Source organism: Acanthochromis polyacanthus, chromosome 3 (genome assembly GCF_021347895.1).
Source record: "Acanthochromis polyacanthus isolate Apoly-LR-REF ecotype Palm Island chromosome 3, KAUST_Apoly_ChrSc, whole genome shotgun sequence".
NCBI lineage: Eukaryota > Metazoa > Chordata > Actinopteri > Pomacentridae > Acanthochromis > Acanthochromis polyacanthus.
The window spans coordinates 9,149,643-9,168,726 of record NC_067115.1 but is presented as its reverse complement, the minus strand read 5'-3'; the positions used below and the strand labels follow the sequence as shown (position 1 = coordinate 9,168,726).

At 37.9% G+C, this 19,084-nt stretch overlaps 1 protein-coding gene across 3 annotated transcripts in view; it reads right to left on the bottom strand.

Annotated features, from left to right (window-relative positions):
• The window catches only part of rptor (regulatory associated protein of MTOR, complex 1), a 234,618-nt gene that overhangs the window by 126,034 nt on the left and 89,500 nt on the right, over positions 1 to 19,084 (bottom strand). For all 3 annotated transcript variants that reach the window (XM_022193050.2, XM_022193051.2, XM_022193052.2), the window contains exons 6-7: positions 17,477 to 17,623; positions 1,761 to 1,936 (exon numbers count right to left, since the gene is read on the bottom strand). In XM_022193050.2, the coding sequence (XP_022048742.1) occupies positions 1,761 to 1,936; positions 17,477 to 17,623 (323 nt within the window). The remainder of the gene's footprint in view (positions 1 to 1,760; positions 1,937 to 17,476; positions 17,624 to 19,084) is intronic.

The following is a 19,084-nucleotide window of genomic DNA, read 5'->3' as shown; positions in this document are numbered from 1 at the left end:
GTCCGAGCAGCGAGTTGCATGTAAATAAATGACTGACACGGACGAAGGGGAATCATCTGTTCTTTTGAGTGATGACGAGAAAGAAATAAGGAAGAAAATCCCCCACAATTTTAACCCTCAGAACTCCAAAACCCACTGGAACATCTGAATGGCATGAATCTTTTTTTTTTTTTTGAAATCCCAAATTACACCGATCTACAAAGTGCAATTTTGTTGGAGACTTAACCAAATCTAAGCATAAAATCATGATATTTCATTAAAATCCCTTTATTCTATGTCTTATTTTTGGGGAAAAAACACCATAATTACACTATTTATCCTTGCCACAAACTGTTAAAAAAGCAGAAATAATCCGTGGATTTTCCATTTTTCTACGGTACTTGAACTACTATTTAATGAAGTGCAATTTTGTTGGATACTTAACCAAGTCAAAGCTTAAAGTCATAGTATTTTATTAACATCATTTTATTATATGCCTCATTTTTGGAAAAATTGCCAGCTTAATGTAACCTCAAAAATTAGCATGAAAATGACAGCTTTTTTCTTTTTCATCAGGGATATTAAAGTATAATAAGTATAATTTCATTTCTGAGATTTCCTTTTTATTAATCCTTTAAACCCCTCGAAAAACCCTGGCAGGTTTGAAAAGCATGTTATATTTTTAAAAAGTTGCCAAATTTATATCATTTATCAAAGTAAGATACTGTAAAAAGAGAAAATCATTACAGTTTCAAGTATCATGTGGAATCTGTGATGGGAAAATTGACCCAAACCGACTGAATTCTGGCTGAAAATCGTGATTTTTCATTCAAAAAATTTCAGCCAACGTGTCTCATTTGCAAATTCATCAAAAATAAATTGTTTGCTTGAATCATATTCTGTAAAAAAACAATATGTTCAGCATGCCGGGGCGCAATTGATTAGCCATAGCTGACTGAGCTGTGACCAACGGCGACATGGCAAAGATTCTGGGACCTCTCAGTTGAGCTGCAGGCTGAGTTTACCTAGCAGACAAGTCTGGAACCACATTAGAAAGACTGAGAACAGAATAAAATATGCTGGATCCAAAAGTAGGTCTGAGAAGAGGAGCAAGTTGCTGGAAGATACATTCAGCACGGTGAGTTTCTAGAGCTGAAATGCACATAAATGTACATAGAGGCTGCAAAAATAAACCTGTATCTGAAATAGCATTGGTAACACCTGTGGACAATGGGAAATATGTTCTACAGGTCGCTTCCTAGTTTTAAATTTTTTTGTTAAACAAATAAAGAAATTCAACTTTTGTTTCCCTTTTTTCGTGATTGATGTCATTCTGTGTCAAACTGCCCAAAATGCAGCTCTGAGTTCCCTCTCCTCCTTCATGGTTGTTCTGTTTCCATAGAGGTGCAGGACTTTATATTACAGAGACAAAATGAGCCCACAGTGAGAGGAAAATGTGAGCAAAACTATATAATACACATACATAATACTCAAAGAGGAGAAACCTTCAGATTTTACATTTTCTCGCTGAATAAGACCATAACCGTACAGCTGTATAAATGTTTCTCCTCCTGCTGCTGAAACTCTATTAGGGCTCATTAATGGAAAAGACATTTTAAATGTTAACAGCTCGGTGACAAAAATCTCAACTACCTCATTACTGCAGCGAGAATTCAGGACAAATCCTGAACGCAGCAGCTAGAGCACATCTTTATTAAACCCTCAGTTTCAGGCTTCTTATGTAAGACGGAGGCAGAGAGGAAGTGTGAGCGATGCGTTACCATCGGAGGGCGATCTTGATGGGCGTGGTGAGGCAGGAGGTGAACAGGTCTGCAGGGAGGTCCGGGTTCATGGGCAGCAGCTCGCTGGCCTCGCAGGCAGCCAGCTGGATGCAGTTCTTCATGGAGGGAGGCAGCGGCATCTGGGCCAGAGGGTGGCTGGGATTGATGGCTGCCACCTGAAGGGGCACAAAAGTTAGTGTTAACATTCATCTGACCACAACCTGAGCTCTCCTCTGACGTTTAGAGTGGAAGAAGAGGAGCTGAGTGACTGATGGGCAAATAAAGGCAGAATAATATGAAGCAGAGCAAACAGAACAAGACCAAAAAAAAAGTAAAAGTTTACAGGTTTTAAAAGCAAAAAATAAAAAAAATAAATAATGAAATGTTAATTTAAAAATAGAGCAACACTTAAAAACAGAGACAAATAGTACTTTGTTGTTTTTACAATGTTGAAAGAAATGCAAAAAATACAGAATTTAGATGTTTTTTTACAGTGTTGTTCTGTTTTTTTACAGGTTAAAAAGAAGGGGAATTGACAGCCCAGCTACTGGTCCCAAGGCTTCATGGGAGCAGGAGCTTGGAATCACACCCTGATGATTATTGGCAACAAGTCTTACAGTTGGTTCACTCTTCTTCAATTTGTGCGAGGCATGGCCTTTTACAATGTAAAGTTGTACACAAAGTTCACTACACAAATTCAAGGCTATCTCGGATTTACCCCAAGGTAACGGATTCATGTAATAGGTGTAAACAATCTCCAGCCGACCATTCCCGCATGTTTTGGTCCTGTCCCAGGCTTGCCACATTCTGGTCTGAAATCTTCAAAACTCTCAGTACAGCATACAACATCACTATTTCTCCTGATCCTCTTTTGGCGCTGTTGGGTGCTCCCCTGGAGCCTCTTACCTCTAAAGTTGTACAAACTGTTCTTGCCTTTACCAGCCTACTGGCTAGGCGACTCATACTCCTCAAATGGAAAAACCCTCAACCTCCATCTCATGGTAGATGGGTGAAGGAGGTGTTACTGTCCATTAGACTTGAAAAGCTTAGATTTTCCCTTCATGGTTCCCTGAACTTATTTGGGAAGACTTGGACATGTAGAGCCATCATTTCCTGCCACATTGTTGGTAACACCTGTGGCCACTCACATTTTTTGAGTTGCTGATGAAAGACTGTTATTTCTTTTTTATAACACTGGAGCATTCCATTCTGACAGAGCATCTGTGTAGACACCTTAAAATGACACAATCGGCCAAATCCAAGTGTGCAAAGCATGTAGAGACTCAAACATATCACAGCATCCAAAAGAGTGAAGGAGTCTGAATGTTTTTCTGAAGTAAGCAGATTAAAAAAAAACTCAATTTATCAAGTGAAACAGACAGAAAGTGGTGTTATCGCTGCAGAGTCAGAGCTCAGGCACGACAGAGGCAGAAGATCAGACAAGACATGACATGAAAGTCAGAGGCCGACTGAAGAGCTGCAGACTGACACAGAATGTCAAAGAAAGGAGGTATAAAAAAAAAGACAGACAGAGAAGATAACAGAAATAAGAGCTAAAGTCTGAAGCAAAAACAAAGTCAAAGTGTGAGTTTGTGCAAATGTCCAGCAAAGGCAACAGGTGAAGGCTTTAGCACCCTGTTTCCACCTACACAAGCCTGTTCCAACTACTGTCATTGTTGCAAGCTGTTTGTGTTCATCAGATTTGGCTTCGCTCAACAAAACATTCATCTGAAAGCTTTACTTTCTCCACTTTCACGCCAGAAATGGAGACCAAAGTGAGCTCGTTCTCACTGGAAAGTATTGTATTTACTACCGGCTGCACCTTGTATATCACAAAGCTGTTTTTTACTTACTACACAGTGTTTACCACATTAAAAATTTAAACACAAAGTTGAGAAAACAGACAGAAAAAAGGCCTGAAACTTTTTTTTTGCTTGTGTTATGGACAGTGTGGGATGAGCAATAAAAGTCACTGTTGCACCAAAACAGGAGAAAAGCTCGCCTGCAGAAGAAATACAAATCTGAGCTTTTTTTTCCCCCTCAGACATTTTAAAAATGTGCTGATAGTTAACTGATCCCATAGAGGAAACATTCCCCCTTTTAGCAGGTGGTCTTTGGCGGTAAACAAACCTCTTGTCTCTTCAGAATTAGCCGCCCGATTCCACACTCTGATTCGATACTCGTGAAAAACGACGTTGGCCTGCATATGATGTAAAACTTTAATTATACTCGCAGCTCCTGACTGTTTATGCGCTGCTGGACTGTTGATTTGTTTGCTGCAGGTTGAATATGGTTTCTGTCTTAGACCTTAATGAGCTGCGAGTCTTAATGGAGGCAGCAATCCAAGACTTCCCTTCATCATCACGGACTGCTGAGGATTGTTTCTTTCAATTCGCAGCGCTGCCTAATTTTAGCCACAAATTAACCAGGGAGATTAATGTGTTGTGATGATTATTCTCACATATTCTCTTTTGCAAAAAAACAAGTATTTATTATTCCAAGACAGACTGCATCGCACATGTTACATGAACTTTACTGACAGTAGACTTTTTTTTCCCCCAGAAATGTCATGAGTCTGATACGAAATATGCATAAATATATCAACTGTCGGTCAATATGAATTGAAAAATGTCAAATACTGGCAAAAATCCAGTATTTTGCATGACAATTTCAATGTATAACAACATTTAAACAGTGAAAACACTTTAGCTGGTGTATTTGTCTCTGTTTTCCTCCTTGTTTCAGTGCAGGATGCTGATTGATTGTTATACAAATGTCTGGTTTCCCTGCTAACCTGTGTTTGCTTTACAAGTTTTATCTGTACTGCATGACTGTGACAATGACGATGGCTGGATCAGTGTAAAAACATTTCCTAAATAACTATCATTAACCAGGATAATCACTGTAATACACCAACTTTCCCTACTGACCTGCAAGCATGAAAAATATGCAACTTTGCAACAGCCGCAAAAAGCAAATTTCAGTTTAATCCGGAACATTTGTTTGTGCTGCAGGAATCAGCTGTGATCATATATTGCACAGCTGGATAGATGTAACTTACAAACCATTACTGTAAGAGCTGTAGACTCCTTGAACATCTGTTTACTGAAGCGGAAAATGTTGCTTTAAGCGCTAAAATTCTTTTTGTGCTCGCATACACTTCTGGGACTTCAGGCGTAAAGGCTGATGTGAGAAAAACTGCAGCTGTCTGTCGGCGTTAAAATACACTAAAAGCTCCAGAAATCAATCCGCACTGTCAAAAGTACACATGCAATCATATCATCTCACACCGACATCATATAATACAAGCAAAGAAACTCTAGCATATTTATGGAAACCTGGAAATAACCACAAACTGTAAGGATTTAAAAGCACAAGTAGAAGAAAGAGGCTGAACGGAATCTACTGAAGAAAGAACTCTAATCAGCAAAAGTCCTGTAAGAAGAAGGTGTCTCGCCTCAGAGGACCAGGAGCATCTCGAAAATACTTCTCAGAAACAGAAACAAGGGTGTGACAGCAGCATTTTAACTGAAGAAGGTGACATAAAGTCCAGTTTACTGAGGAATCCCTGTTAGAGAGCGATGGTGGACGTGGAGTTCAGGCAGTTCGAGTGCTGCTTCATTTAAACAAAAGGAGGCAAACAAATACTGAAATATTCTGAAATTCAAGGACATTTTAATGACTTCTCACTGTAATATGATACTCTAATAACTCTAAAAATGTGTATTTTTTTGGTAATTAAACATTTTAATTTTAAACTCAAAACAGGAGGGTTTTTTTGTTGTTTTTTGCTCATGGTGACAAACCTTTGGACCCCTGTGTACATATACAGTAGATCCAACACACAGTTCAACCCTCTGAGCTCCAAAACCCACCAGCACGTTTGACATTGTGTTATCTTTAAAAACAAACCAAATATAAACATTTATTGGAATTAGACGGTGAAAAAACACAAATAACTGTCTGATACCCAACTTTCAGATGGTCCTCGAACTGCCCATTTGTAAGGCGTGTTACCACTGAGAAAATTAACAAAAATTCAGGCTTACACTTCTGTTATTCAATCAAAATTATTTTACTCTACGCGTCTCATTTAAGCATGTCTAAATAACTCCTGCACACTGTAATTTCATTACTGTATTTGTGCAAGTTAAACAGTTTGCAGGAGTGTTTTGAAACTTCAGGATATGTTTATCCCTCTCCTACACACCCGCTAATAGATGTACAAAGAATTTCTCTCTGTTAAATTATTCAAAAATGCCAAAATAAAACATTTGTACCAGATTCTGTTAAAAAAAAAACCAAACAAACGTGCTCTTCTCCTCAACTGAGATGCCGGTAGTGACTCAGCTGTGGGAGATTTTTCAGCTGAACTGCAGGCAGTATTAAACACAAAGCCGACAAGGAACAAGTACGGAAACAAATTAAAAAGTCTGAGAGGAAAAAAAAACAGACTGGATGGATGAAATCAATGCAGCGTGGTTCCGAAATGGAGGCACGTTGTTGGGAGAAACATTCATAACGGTGAAACATTTTTTCTGAAGCAGAACAGAGTAAAAATGTAGCTTATAGATGTAAAAAAGCAGATAGATCAGTATCTCTGGTTTGTGGAGCCACTACAGTATTGGAAACACATGTGGCCACTTGGAAAAGGGCTGTACATGTCGATTCTAAGTTTGTCTAATCTTTGAAAAATTTTAATCAAGTGCTATTTGCTTTTTGTTTAGGATTTGCGTCATTCTAATTGTGTCACAGAAGACATTTCTAAGTTCTTTTTCCTTCAGCATGGTCGTGCTGTTTCCACAGAGGTGCAATGCGGTGAAAAATTAGCCCACAGTGAAGAAAAATGTGAACAAAGCAAAGAAAAGCAGCAGTGATTACGGCGGGGGGGGGATGTCAAACACACCACCTAAAAAGATTCAAAGGGTGGATTTTTGGATTCAGATTTCAAGAAACGCGACAGAACCTCCTTCCTCGCAGCAATAAGAGCAAAGACAGTGAGAGGAATCTACTTCCCAGACCTCCCCAGCATGCAGCTGCTGTATGTCAGCATCTGATGCAAGTCGGGGTAAATCCACAGCACCTGAGGCAAGAACCGAGGGGACACGCTCGTCTTTCTGAGGCCTGAGGCTGAGCTCCGTCAATTAGAGGATGAGACGAGAAAACAAATACAACAAATGATCTGCTGGTTGAATGGGGAAATGGAAATTTAAAAAAAGCTTGGAATATTCATTTGTCACAATACACCAAAATGGAAAGGAAGCATCTGGATTTTACTCCTATACCTGCCTGATTCCAGTGTCTCTAGTTCAGCTAATTAAACGTCTGTAGGTTTATATAATGCCTCTGTGCGGCTGCTGCTGTTTATATTTCACAGGCTTCCTGCTCTCAGATGGTCCAATAACTCATTAGTTGACTCTATAATAACGGGGGGGTAAAAAGAAAGAAGCTCAGATCTCACTGTGAGACATTATGTATTTACAGTGCTGCTCTATAAGAAGCTCTGCACACACATGAATAAATGATGATATTAAAAATACAGAACAATCGTAATTCATGGAGGACGGGTGAAGTGATAACATGCAGCTGTGGATGTCTCTTTCTCATTTTTTTTTCTCCAACCAAATGCATATTTTATTCCTCTTTGAAATTCCTGTTGAGTGGGATTGTTGCTGGATCTGTGCCAGTCCTCTCACATCAAGATTGCTCTTTTCTCGCTCTCTAATGAGGAAAATGTCAGTTTGCTCGCAGACGCAGATGCCACAAACAAAAGCAGGGCTTCTTAAAACCTCTCGTTGTGTCAACCATAAGAGCAGCGTCGTCTCCTGAAAGGGACTGGGAGAAAGCGTGACAGCGTGCCACAGTAATCCGAACAGTAAATACGACAACGCCGCTGCCAGCAAGAGCTGATTAATGCCGAGCATTGACTGTAATTATCCCATTAGCATATTGTAATCTCGCAAATTACCATGAAAATCACCATGACAGCTTTCTTTTCTCTCTTCCGCCGGGGATATCAGAGAACAATGTACTTGCTGAGAATTCCTTCTTAACCCTCTGAACCCTCCCAAAAACGCTGCTGGGTTTGAATGGCATGTTATCTAAGAGCAACACCACAATTACACCATTAGTCAGAGCCAGACACTGTTAAAACCGACAATCATCAGATGTTTAAGCTTTCAGTGGCTCTTGAATGCATCATTTGGAAAACTGATCAAATCTTCTTTGATATTTCAGCCAAATTGCTTCATTCTACATGCCTCCTTTAAAAAAAAACTGCCAAAAATAAATGGTTAGACCTGCACAAAATTTGGTGCTCATTGAGAAACATTTATGTTACAGAAATTCTGAAATGTTTCAACTGAACTGCAAGCACAGAGCAGATAAAGGACATGTACGGAAGTTTTAAAAAAGCAAGCAGTAAAATATTAGTAATATAAAAATGAACTGCAAAAAAAAAAAAAAAATCCTTTGCCTCTCTGTGCAGGTGAAAAGTCAACTCTGCTGTGACCAACGTGACAAAAATAAAAATACATGAAGTGAAATATGAGTGATTATTCAGCCACACTGCAGTCTGTGTTTACACAAATCATCCAGGAGACAAAGATGGAAACAAATGAGAGAGAATGAGAGGAAAATAAAACATACCCAATCAATAAATTAAATGCAGCATGGCTCAAAAACAGTGAACAGAGGAGCAAGTTGTTGGAGGATACGTGCTGAAACCTGGAGGAAAAACTGTTGTAGAAGTAGGAAAAATGCAAACAGCTAAGTATCTATAGGATGTAGTTAGCATCTTAGGTCCTGTGGGCACTAAAAGATAATTCAAGGTTTGTTATGTTGTAGAAACATTATGAATCAAAGAAATTCAACTTTTGCTTGTTTCTGGTTTTAGGATTCATGATCATTTTTCATTGTTTGTACAACTCCATTGGGAAACGACTAAATTGATCAAATTTACTTGATTTAACATGTTTTCTTTGAAAATTTGCCAAAAAAACCAAACCATTTGCTCAAACCGGACTCGGTAAAAACACTATAAATTCTGCATTTGTTGGGACAGCTGGGAAGTCTTTTGCAAATGAGCTGTGGCCAATAGATGCACGACCAAAGTTCAGGTACTATTCGGCTGAACTGAACGGCTGTGTTCACTGAGCAGATCAAAGACGAGTATGGAAACAAATTACTAGTAAAAACTTAAGTAGTAAAATATCTTACAGTACACAGACTCACCATGGTTATCACATGTTTAAACAACTGTGGACTCTATGTTGAATAAATGCTGAATCCATGTTATTGTACGCATTTCTGGAAAATAAATTAAAAAAAATCAACTATTTTCCTGAATTACGACTTCATAAAGTTCTCTCTCCTTCTCGCCATGGCTGTGCTGTTTCCCTGGATCTAGAGGACATTATACTGGAATGGAAAACATGACAGGAGCAAAGACATGCACCAAAAACCTGCCTGGACCTCAGAGGGTTAAATAAAGTGACACTAATGAGCACAGGAGGAGGGTTTCACATGTGTATGTGCATGCAGGGCTATAGAAATGCTATTCCAGTCGAAAAATACATTTTTACAGCCGCTCATTTATTATTAAAATGATAGAAGGAGGCAGCTTAATGTGAGCGTCCTGGAAACGGCAGCAACACAAACACCGAAACCACAACACACAGACACACACAGCAGCTCTTACAGTCGACTGGGCGCTGCAGTGATTCTCGATGAACACTCCTCTTTCCGCCCTGCAGCTAATGCAGCAAGCGTGTTTGCTGAGTGCACGCAGGAAGTGATGAGATATTTAAAAGGAAGCAGGTGGCCCTATAATAGAGCACTCAGACGCACCACATCTGCATCACAGCAGCTCCACATCAGGCATGTCTTTTAACACTGCAAAAACCTAAGCTTTGGAACAATTTTAACAAACTTCAAACAATTACTGTTATTTTACAGATGTTCCCTGTTTGGCTAAACTGCACATAATAACTGGTAAAAATCAGTGGAAAAGGCAGAAATATCTGCATTAAAAATCTGCAACTATTACAGATAGTAAATAAATAAATGTTATTTTATAGATATTTGCAGTTATTTGACAGAAAAAGTATCTAAACTAGGGCGTGAAAAATGCTAAATGAATGTTATTAACAGTTAGTTTACAAATTTTCCCTCTTTAACTCGATGAATACAGAAAATAACTAGTTAAGTAACAGAAAAAAGATAACTCACATGTAGACCTACAAAACAATAGAAAAATAACAAACAACAAAAATAACAGGTCAAAACTATACATAATGTCCACATCAAAAATCTGTATTTTTACAAATATTAATTTGTTCTGTCCCAAAGTTTGACTGCAAAACATCACTATTTTTTATTATATTTAAATCAGAAAAAAAAGCATTATTTTGCAGATATGTGTCATTAATTAAACGAAAAAAGAATGATTTTCACATTTTTTAATATTCTGAAGAAGATTAATTTACAGATTGCCCTTTAAATGACAGGCCACACCTGTTTAAAAAAACATCAAAAATCTATACTGGAATGGTAAAGCATTCCTTTACATTTTTTTTACTGCATTTAAATCAGCAAAAATATACTTCGTTTATAGATACAAATCCATTGTTTGAATGAAAAATGTAATACTTTTTTCTTACAAAAAATTAGTAAAATCACAGAAAATCTGATTTTTTTATATACTGACCATAAAAAACAAGCTAAAAATGTAAATGTCATTATCAAAAGCTATATTTTACAAATAATATGTTGTTTTTATGTCTGTCTGTACCTTTACAAAATTTATTTTTATTTAAATCAGCTGTAATATCAACATTTGACAAATATTTGCCATTGCAGTCACAATCTTTTTTTATTCCTTTTTTTTAGTACAGATTTTGAATGTTGCAGTATTCTACTTTTTTATTGACATCACATCACAGTATTCTACCTTTTGTAATGGTGCTCATGCTGCCAGTTTCTTCATTGGATTTATACATGATTAATTCATCATTCATGCCGTCAGATGACTCCACCCACGTGAACACAAAGTGTCACGACTCACATGAGGATACCTGACTGTGTGGGCGAGTCGGGGGACTCCCTGCCTGGATCATCTCCTGCATGATTAAAACGTCTCCGGAAGTCATCGTCTCCCTTTATGTTTTTCCATTACACTTCCTATTACGCCTTGCTCCTGACGGTGGTAAACAGCAGAGCACTGAGCTGGAAAAGTGGAATTATTATGGATGTTACACAGCTTCTCATGCATTTAACCTAAAGACTTCCTCCGGTTATTTCCTGACTTGTAGTGCAACGGTGCAGCTAATGGCTTTAAAGAACACTGTGTGCCCTGCTGGGAAAAAGATTAAACATAGACTCCAAAACTGTCAAAACTCAAAAGCTGAACAACTCAAAACTTTGAAAAGTTAGCATTAACGCTGCCAGAGAAAATGCATAAAAATGATGGACTACTGCAACATAAAAACTGTAAAAATGTTTTTAAAATGACAGCAAATATGTGTAAAACAAGGATATTTTGGTAGATTAAATATAGTAAAACGGCATAATTACTATGAAAGTGAAATACATTTTTTAAGTGGATATGATTTACAGTTCTGGACTTGTTTGTTAAGAATACCTTGTAAATTAAGACTTTATTTTAATTTTAAGAGATATGATCCCTAATTTAACAAAACAAGGACAATTAGTAAAGTAATAGTAAAATGAATTCTGTATCATTTTTAAATCCCTTAATATAAAAAATATTATTTCAAATAATGCAAATATCTGGAAAACAACAATCTTTTGCTGATTTAAACACAGTATAAAAAGTTTAATTTAATGGCGCAGTGATGTAAAAAAAATTTTGTAAAAATACACAATTTTAATGTGAACAATGTTGACAGTTTTGACTATATTTCTTTTCTCTCCCTTTATTCCTAATTTACATTTTTTTTCCTAAAATGGTCCATATCTGTAAAATACATGAAACAAAAGTTTTTTGTTGATTGAAATACAGTAAAAATAAATGAATAAGTACATTTATGAAATAGTCGAATTTGATTGTCAAATATTGTGAGAATAAATAACACTTCATAAAAAATCCTGATTTTTTATGTGGACTTCATGTACAGTTTTGGCCCTTTTTGTGTTTTTTGTTACAGTTGCGCTAATTCATATTTATCAGTGTTTTTATGAGTTAATGTCTGTAATTTCATAAAGCAGGGAAAATCTGTATAATACAAAAAAAGCTTTAAAAAATTGTCATATTTAAATCGTTACATGCACATACAAATGCTTGTACACGCACTCTCGGTCTTTCAAAATCTGTAAAACAACAGTAACTTGTCTTTAAAAATTACAGTTAAAACTGTTTAAAAAACATTTTTTACAGTGAAGTTGCGGTCCGTTCGTGCCTCATTCCTGCCTCTCTCTTATCTGCTGACCTCCACCGCTTTGTGATCTTCACTCCACGTCTTCAAGCTGTGATTTGACTCAGATTACACTCAGCTGACAACAGGCAGCATTCGCTCAAACTTTTATCTTGGCTGAAGCCTCGGCTGAACCCCAAGCGGCCCATTACTCAGTAACCCTCGTACAAACCAGCTACAAGAAGATGCGTCGCCTCCCACCAGCTCTCTGGGTGTTTCAATTCTGCTCTGTTTGAAGCTAACGCGCTACTTCAGCTGCTTTGTCAGAGAATCACAAGTTCAGAATCTTCACTCGAATGGTTTTAATTCATTTTCAAAATGCAGGACGTCAGCTGGAAGAAGACTGTAAACTAGAGGAGCTGCTGTTTTAAACATAGTGGGTATGTTTTGAGGAACAGCTGGAGGAAAAGAAGACTATAATACACAAAGTTCAGCCAAAATATGGACCTGACATCAACTTCTTAATGCAACTGCACTTTGGACAAATAAATGTAATTTTTCAATCCACCGACTGTACATAAAGATTGCCATACTGTGGTACTGACTATGTATCTACTGCTTTTGACTGTAGTAGCTTATTACTCTTTAGAAATACTATCATTCTTATTACTTTATAGTTCAGGGCTCCAGACTGAGACTAAATGATCGCATTTTGCGACGAAAACTTGAGGGAGTGCGAGTAAATTTTTCATCTACTCGCGCATGTGCGACCAGTAAATTTGCCGATATTTTTAAATTACTATTGAATATTTCTTGTGGCTGACAAACGTCTGCTCCACACTTCAGCCCAGTACACAGTAATGCACAAATGAGCTGTTTGCCAACCGACAATAACTCCAAAAGAAGAAGACAGGAGACGAACACCAACAAAGATGAATGCGGGCCAACGTGTGTGAGAGTGGGGGACGAATGACGGTGAAGCTTCTGATGTTTCACAAAGCCTTTATTCACGTTCAGCCTTGTTTTGAACACAAATTCACCTTTTGTCCTTCAGTCCTTTCTTCAGGAAACACCATAAGAGTTTGTCCCCATTCCAGCTACCTGCTTCTAAGTTGCTAGACAGGAACAGCGTGGAACCGTTTTCTTTCATCTTTACGTGAATTTTCAGACTGCTCGGCAGCGTCTTTGTCATGTCAAGAAACCTCTTCTTAGAGAAACATTTCCTGTGCCGCTGAAATAGTCACAAAATAAAAGCCCGTAGCATTAAAAATACGCCTTCAAAATAAAAGCCTGAAGGGAACGTTTATTTTAACACTACCAAAACAAAGGCTTGCTAGAATTGATGAACTGATCGACAGACCTGTATAAGAGTAATTTACATGTGATTCGGTATAAATACATAACATGCACATGCATAACACATGCCTGTGCTCAGCACAAGGTCTTTTTTATGACAGATTTCATCCGTCGGAAATTATGTCACCTGAGCAGCCTTGGTGGAGTACTGTGCTCTCTGAGTGCTTTTCTTGTTATGTTGTGTCAACTGCTGCACAATAAAATGTGAATTGAAAACATAGTTTCTGCACATATTGTGCAAGTATTTATCAGTAATCCAGTGAAAATGAGAGGAAATGTGAATATTTACTTTGCAAGTCGATTTTGGTGTGCGCCTCTAAATTTTCTGCTTGCGCTCCTAAAATTTTAAGTTAGGGGCCACTGTGCTCCGAGGAAAAAAAGTTAGTCTGGAGCTCTGTAGTTTATTTTAAACTCTAAATGTGCACTCTTTTAGGCTCCTTTTAGTAGGGCTAGGGGTAAGATGTATGACTTGTGTCATTATGTTTTGCTGCTGTCACATTTGTGCTCACAGTGGGAACATTTTTCACTACAACATAAAGCCCTGCATCTGTATAGAAACAGCACATCCATGATTAGAAGGACATGGAGCTTAGAAATGTCTTTAGTGCAGCATGGCACAGTTGAAATGTCATTTTGGATGGGTATCGTTAAGATGGTAACGCTACCACTACTTTTATCAATACTACTCATTGGTTCGGTGCTTTAATACTATTCTTATCTGTACGTTTGACTGCTTTTGTTCGTTTGCTTTGATTTTAAAGGGAAATGAATATAACAATTAAAGAACAGAATAAAGACTGCTATATAAAACATGCAAAGTGTTTCATTAAACTGCCCAGTATTCTACCAGAATGAAAACCTCCACCTGGAACAGATATTAAGCAAAAAATATAGCTTCATGCTGAACCTGCTTCATTTCTCACTTCTGTGTATAAAATTTATTCAGATTTTGACAGTAGATGTGAAGAGTTGAAAAGAGATTATTTCATCTTACTACAAATGGAAAAACTTGGAATCGACATGTACAATTTCTTTCGAGTGCCAACAGAAGTTATCAACACAGGAAAAAATGGCGACTCTTCATGCAATATTTATTTAAGTATTCACACTCAACAAACTGGATTTCACCGTGCTGAATTTATCTTCCAACAACTTACTAGTTTGTATATCATTTGTGAGCCACGCTGCATTTATTTTTAGGTCAGTTCTGTTTCATTTACCTCCAATTTATTTCAATACTTGTTTCTTTGCCTGCAGTTCAGCAGAAAAGTTGTTGAGTTTTTGTCAGATGGCTGTTGGTCACAGCTGACTCAATCATGGCTTCATGATTGAGTACAGGAGTGCTGAACTTTTTTCTTTTTTAGACTTCATGTGTAACGCAAACACATTTATTTTTAAAACATTTTTAATGAGACATGTCTAATAAAGTGAATTTAAGCTTTGATTTGGTTCATTTTCTAGACAAAGTTTTCTTCAAAAAGTCTGTTTGTCTTGAGGAAGATCTTTGATTTCACCCCAGATAACGACTAGTGAGCAGTTTGTCAAAGAACCTGTGTGATGTTTCGCCAAACACTAATTGTGATTTTAGCCCTGAAGCCGACCTCTGCGATCTCGAACACAACAGAGCAGCAGGATGGAGAAACACTTGTGACGGCTTCTGTCAAACATTGCAGCAACTCAGCAGTTTGCCTCCGCCTTCTTTCTAGCCCGTCATGCAGCAGCTCTTCTTCATCCTGTACCTTCCTCTCGCTCGCTTCCCAGCTAATCTACAGTCAGGCTGAAGCTCCTCCATGAATAATTGAGATGAATGACAGCGCCTTCTCATTAGAAATTCACATAACATGCCATAGCCGGGAGAGAGAAAGAGAAATAATAAAAAGATAAAGCGCTGAAAGGACCGAGGCTGCTGCTGTTGTTTTTGTGGAAAACTCAATCATTTAGATGCAGCTGGCTGTCTGATTGGCCGCATCACAGCACTGAGGACATCCTGGATTTTTTATCCAAGTTTCCATCTCAGCAGCCTGGACTCGACTCTCAGGGACACCAATTAGGTCTCCTTTATAAATGCTGCATCTACCAGGGTGCGTTTTCGGCGAGCCTGAGCTCCAAAGAATCACCCAGTTTGCCCCTAATAACTCCAAATAAATACCAACACATCATCTGAGCTTGGTTGTCTGCAAGCTGACTGTTTGCATGACTCATAATCTTTGCAGTGTTTTTCTTCCCAATTACTGCTTCACTACTAATTCATGGCTGCTGTGTTGTGACACGCAGTAAACATGAGGATTTCACTTCGCTACCAAGTCGGTGTCAAAATTCAGAGAACGCGTTTATTCTCTGTGGTACTGAAGATACTGAAAGTGGGGCAACAAGTCCACAGCAACTTGCAGAAAAAGCAGAAAAAAAAAATCACCTTGTAAGTTTAGATATTTGGAAGGAAGGGAAGAAGAACTGCAAATGTAAATTAGCAGTTCAAAAAAAGGAATTTAAAAAGAAATAAACCTTGAGATAGTTTCACTTCTTGTTTTAAATTAACAGCATGCTCCACACGCAACGTTCACAAAGGCTAAGTTTGCTTTTTCAGGCTAACTTAGCTTTAGCGGTAGCTCATAATGCGAGCTAAGTAATGCTGAACTCCAAGCAGTTTCTGGGCATTTTCTGATCTCGCTCCTATCACATCTTTAAATCACTGTGACCTCATTTTTCACTGCAATATGAAGTCCTGGAAACTGAGAACTGAGAAATGTCTTCTGTGCTCTATGAAACAGTTTTAACTCCATAATCATGAAATAAAGAAAAACAAAAGTAGAACTTCTTTAATTATTTATTTTACAAAAATTTTAAAGACCTCCAATCAATATGTACAACATTTTTCCACGTGCCCTCAGGTGTTAGCGACACCGGAAAAAAATTGTGACTGCATATATAATAAGCAGTTACATTTACATTTGTAATTTGTTTCTGTACATGTTTCCTACTAGTCCTGTGTAAACACAGGCTGCAGTTAAGCAGAAAGGTTGGTGAATTTTTGTCACATGACTGTTGGTTTTTTTTTTTTTCAACTAAATCTGGTCAAAGCAATGCTTTATTTTTGCCATTTTTTTAAAAGTAAGAAATGGTAAATGAAGTGGTTTTGATGAAATATCAAGTTATTAGACTTCGATGAGCAGAACAACACGTCTTATGACTGTTAGTTGCTGCTGAGTTACTGCAGGCTTCACAACTGCATCAAAGAGCACAGAATGTTTGTTTTAAACAGAATCTCATTTTAGCCAACCATTTATTTTTCATTCAGATGACTAGAATACAGCAATTTTGATGAAACACACAATTTTAAGCTTAGATTTGGTGACATTTTTCAGCTGAATGGAACATAACGAATGAGTAGATCAAGTACTGCCAGAGAGTTTCTCTTAGCCGCAATGAATACAGCCTACAGTCCAGCCAAAAAGTCACAGAATTTTTATTACGTGACCATAAGTTGTACCTAAGTCAATAAAGGCCTTATGGGTGTGCTAAGTAGTGCAGAATTTTCAGATTTTGTAAAAATCTGAATTCAGCAAACAGGTCATTTTTGGCCAATTTTTAAGTGAGACAAGTAGAATGAAGTGATTTCAATGAAATATCGCTTCAGTTTCCCCAACTGAACACGATGTAACAAATGTGTTGTTCAAGGACTGGCGGAAAGCTTCAAATCTCACGATTCTTTGTATTTGTACAGGTTTTGGCTCTGATAAATGGTGTGAATTTGGCAATTTTGTAAAGACAACATATGTTTCAAACCTGCTGGTAGGTTTTAGGGTTCAGTTAACTAACAGTCATGTTTTTTTGTTATCTGAAGCCTCCTTCTGAAGTTGTTTCACTAAAACAGCTGACGTTAAAATACAATTCTGTGTTTGGCTTATTTTTTGGGTGAGGTATCAAAATTAGTATCTAAAATCGCAGAATTTCAGAGTGACATCTCCATGTAAACCACAAGCTGCTCACCTCCAGCTCCTGCTCTCTCTGCAGGGCAAACTGCTTGAAGGACTTGACAATAATTCCCGCGTTGGAGCAGTCGTACACAAAAATGGACGGACTCCCCATCCACGTCTGCAGGTCGTAGATGGACAGCGGGATGTACTGGGTGTAGTTCTGAGGGGGGGAAATGGAGAGGAATAAATACAAGCGTCAGAGTGAGAAACGAGAGAGACGGCACATCATGTTATTGCTGATAACTCACTTTTATAGATTTGTGTTTAATTATTAACCAGTCGTCTGTTTGATGAGGGAGGAGAGTGAACATTATAATGAGGGAGAGAAAGAAGGATAAGCATAAATCCAGTAACCACGATATAACTTAATGGAAAATGTGATTTTTGCGCAACTTTTCTTCCGTTGCTCCAACACCAAATCCCCCACTGATGCCCCCGTTTCAGCAGCCAGTGACACAGCAGATTCGTTTTATAGGAAAAGAAATAAAAAGGAAAGGAAAGGAAAAAGAGGAAAGAACAGAGGTAGAGGGAGAGGACATAAGGCCCGAGGGTGTGCTGAGGACGAGGAGGCGACTGCTGAATCCAGACAGCAGCGGTGCATCATTGTGAGTGGGTCCTTACTTATAGGACGTGGCGATGAAACAACTCAGGATTTTATGTCTGATTCGCTGCCGTCAGTGAGTTTCTACTCATCAGTGGAGCTCAATGCTGATCACAGTGTGGAGATAAACTGCATTTTTATGTTTGGTTGTAAAGCCATTTGTGCTTTCTGACTGCAGGGAGGTTCAGAAATCTTTGTTTAACCTGCTTTTTGACCATAGTCCAATTTCTGTTTGTAAATATGGGCATGAAGGATGGACAATTAAAGGCTACTTTTTGATGCAGGAATAACAGAGGCCTTCTACACACTAGTACGGACATTTTTCAAGCAGATATATTCCCTATACAACCACACTTTAATAAAATATCTTCATATCAACCAGAAAAAGACTCTTGTTTTATTGTTTCTGCACACTTTAACCTTCTGAACACCAAGTAGTTTCTGGGTGATTTTAAATCCCGTCTGATTTTTCCTCACTGTGGGCTCATTTTTCACTGCAATGTAAAGTCCTGCACCTCTGTGGAAACAGAACAACCATGAAGAGGGAGAGAAATCTCTTCTGTGCAGAATGACATAATTAGAATGTTTCCAAGTGCCTACAGCGTTACTACTACCAACAAAAAACACGACGGCTTCACATACTATACACATGCTATTTTACTGCTGACATTTGTCATTTTCTGTACTCAAATTCAAATTCAAATTCAAATTCAAAAAACTTTATTTGTCCCCAAGGGGCAATTCAAAGGCACGTAGAGCAGTCAGTGCAATGGAATAATAATAAAGGCAAAATACTATGTACAGAAATAAAAACTAAAAAATTAAAATGACAATACGGAAAACAATTTACTAGTGCAAATATACAAGTGTATGTCAGTAGTACAAGTAGAATAGTTGCAATGGCAATGAGGTAGGTACAGTAATAAGTCAGTACAGATGTAAAATGCAGAGTGCAAAATGCAAATGGAAAAGTTCACGAGGTCCGTGTTAAAGTCCGTGGGAGGTGGTGGCAGTGGGTGG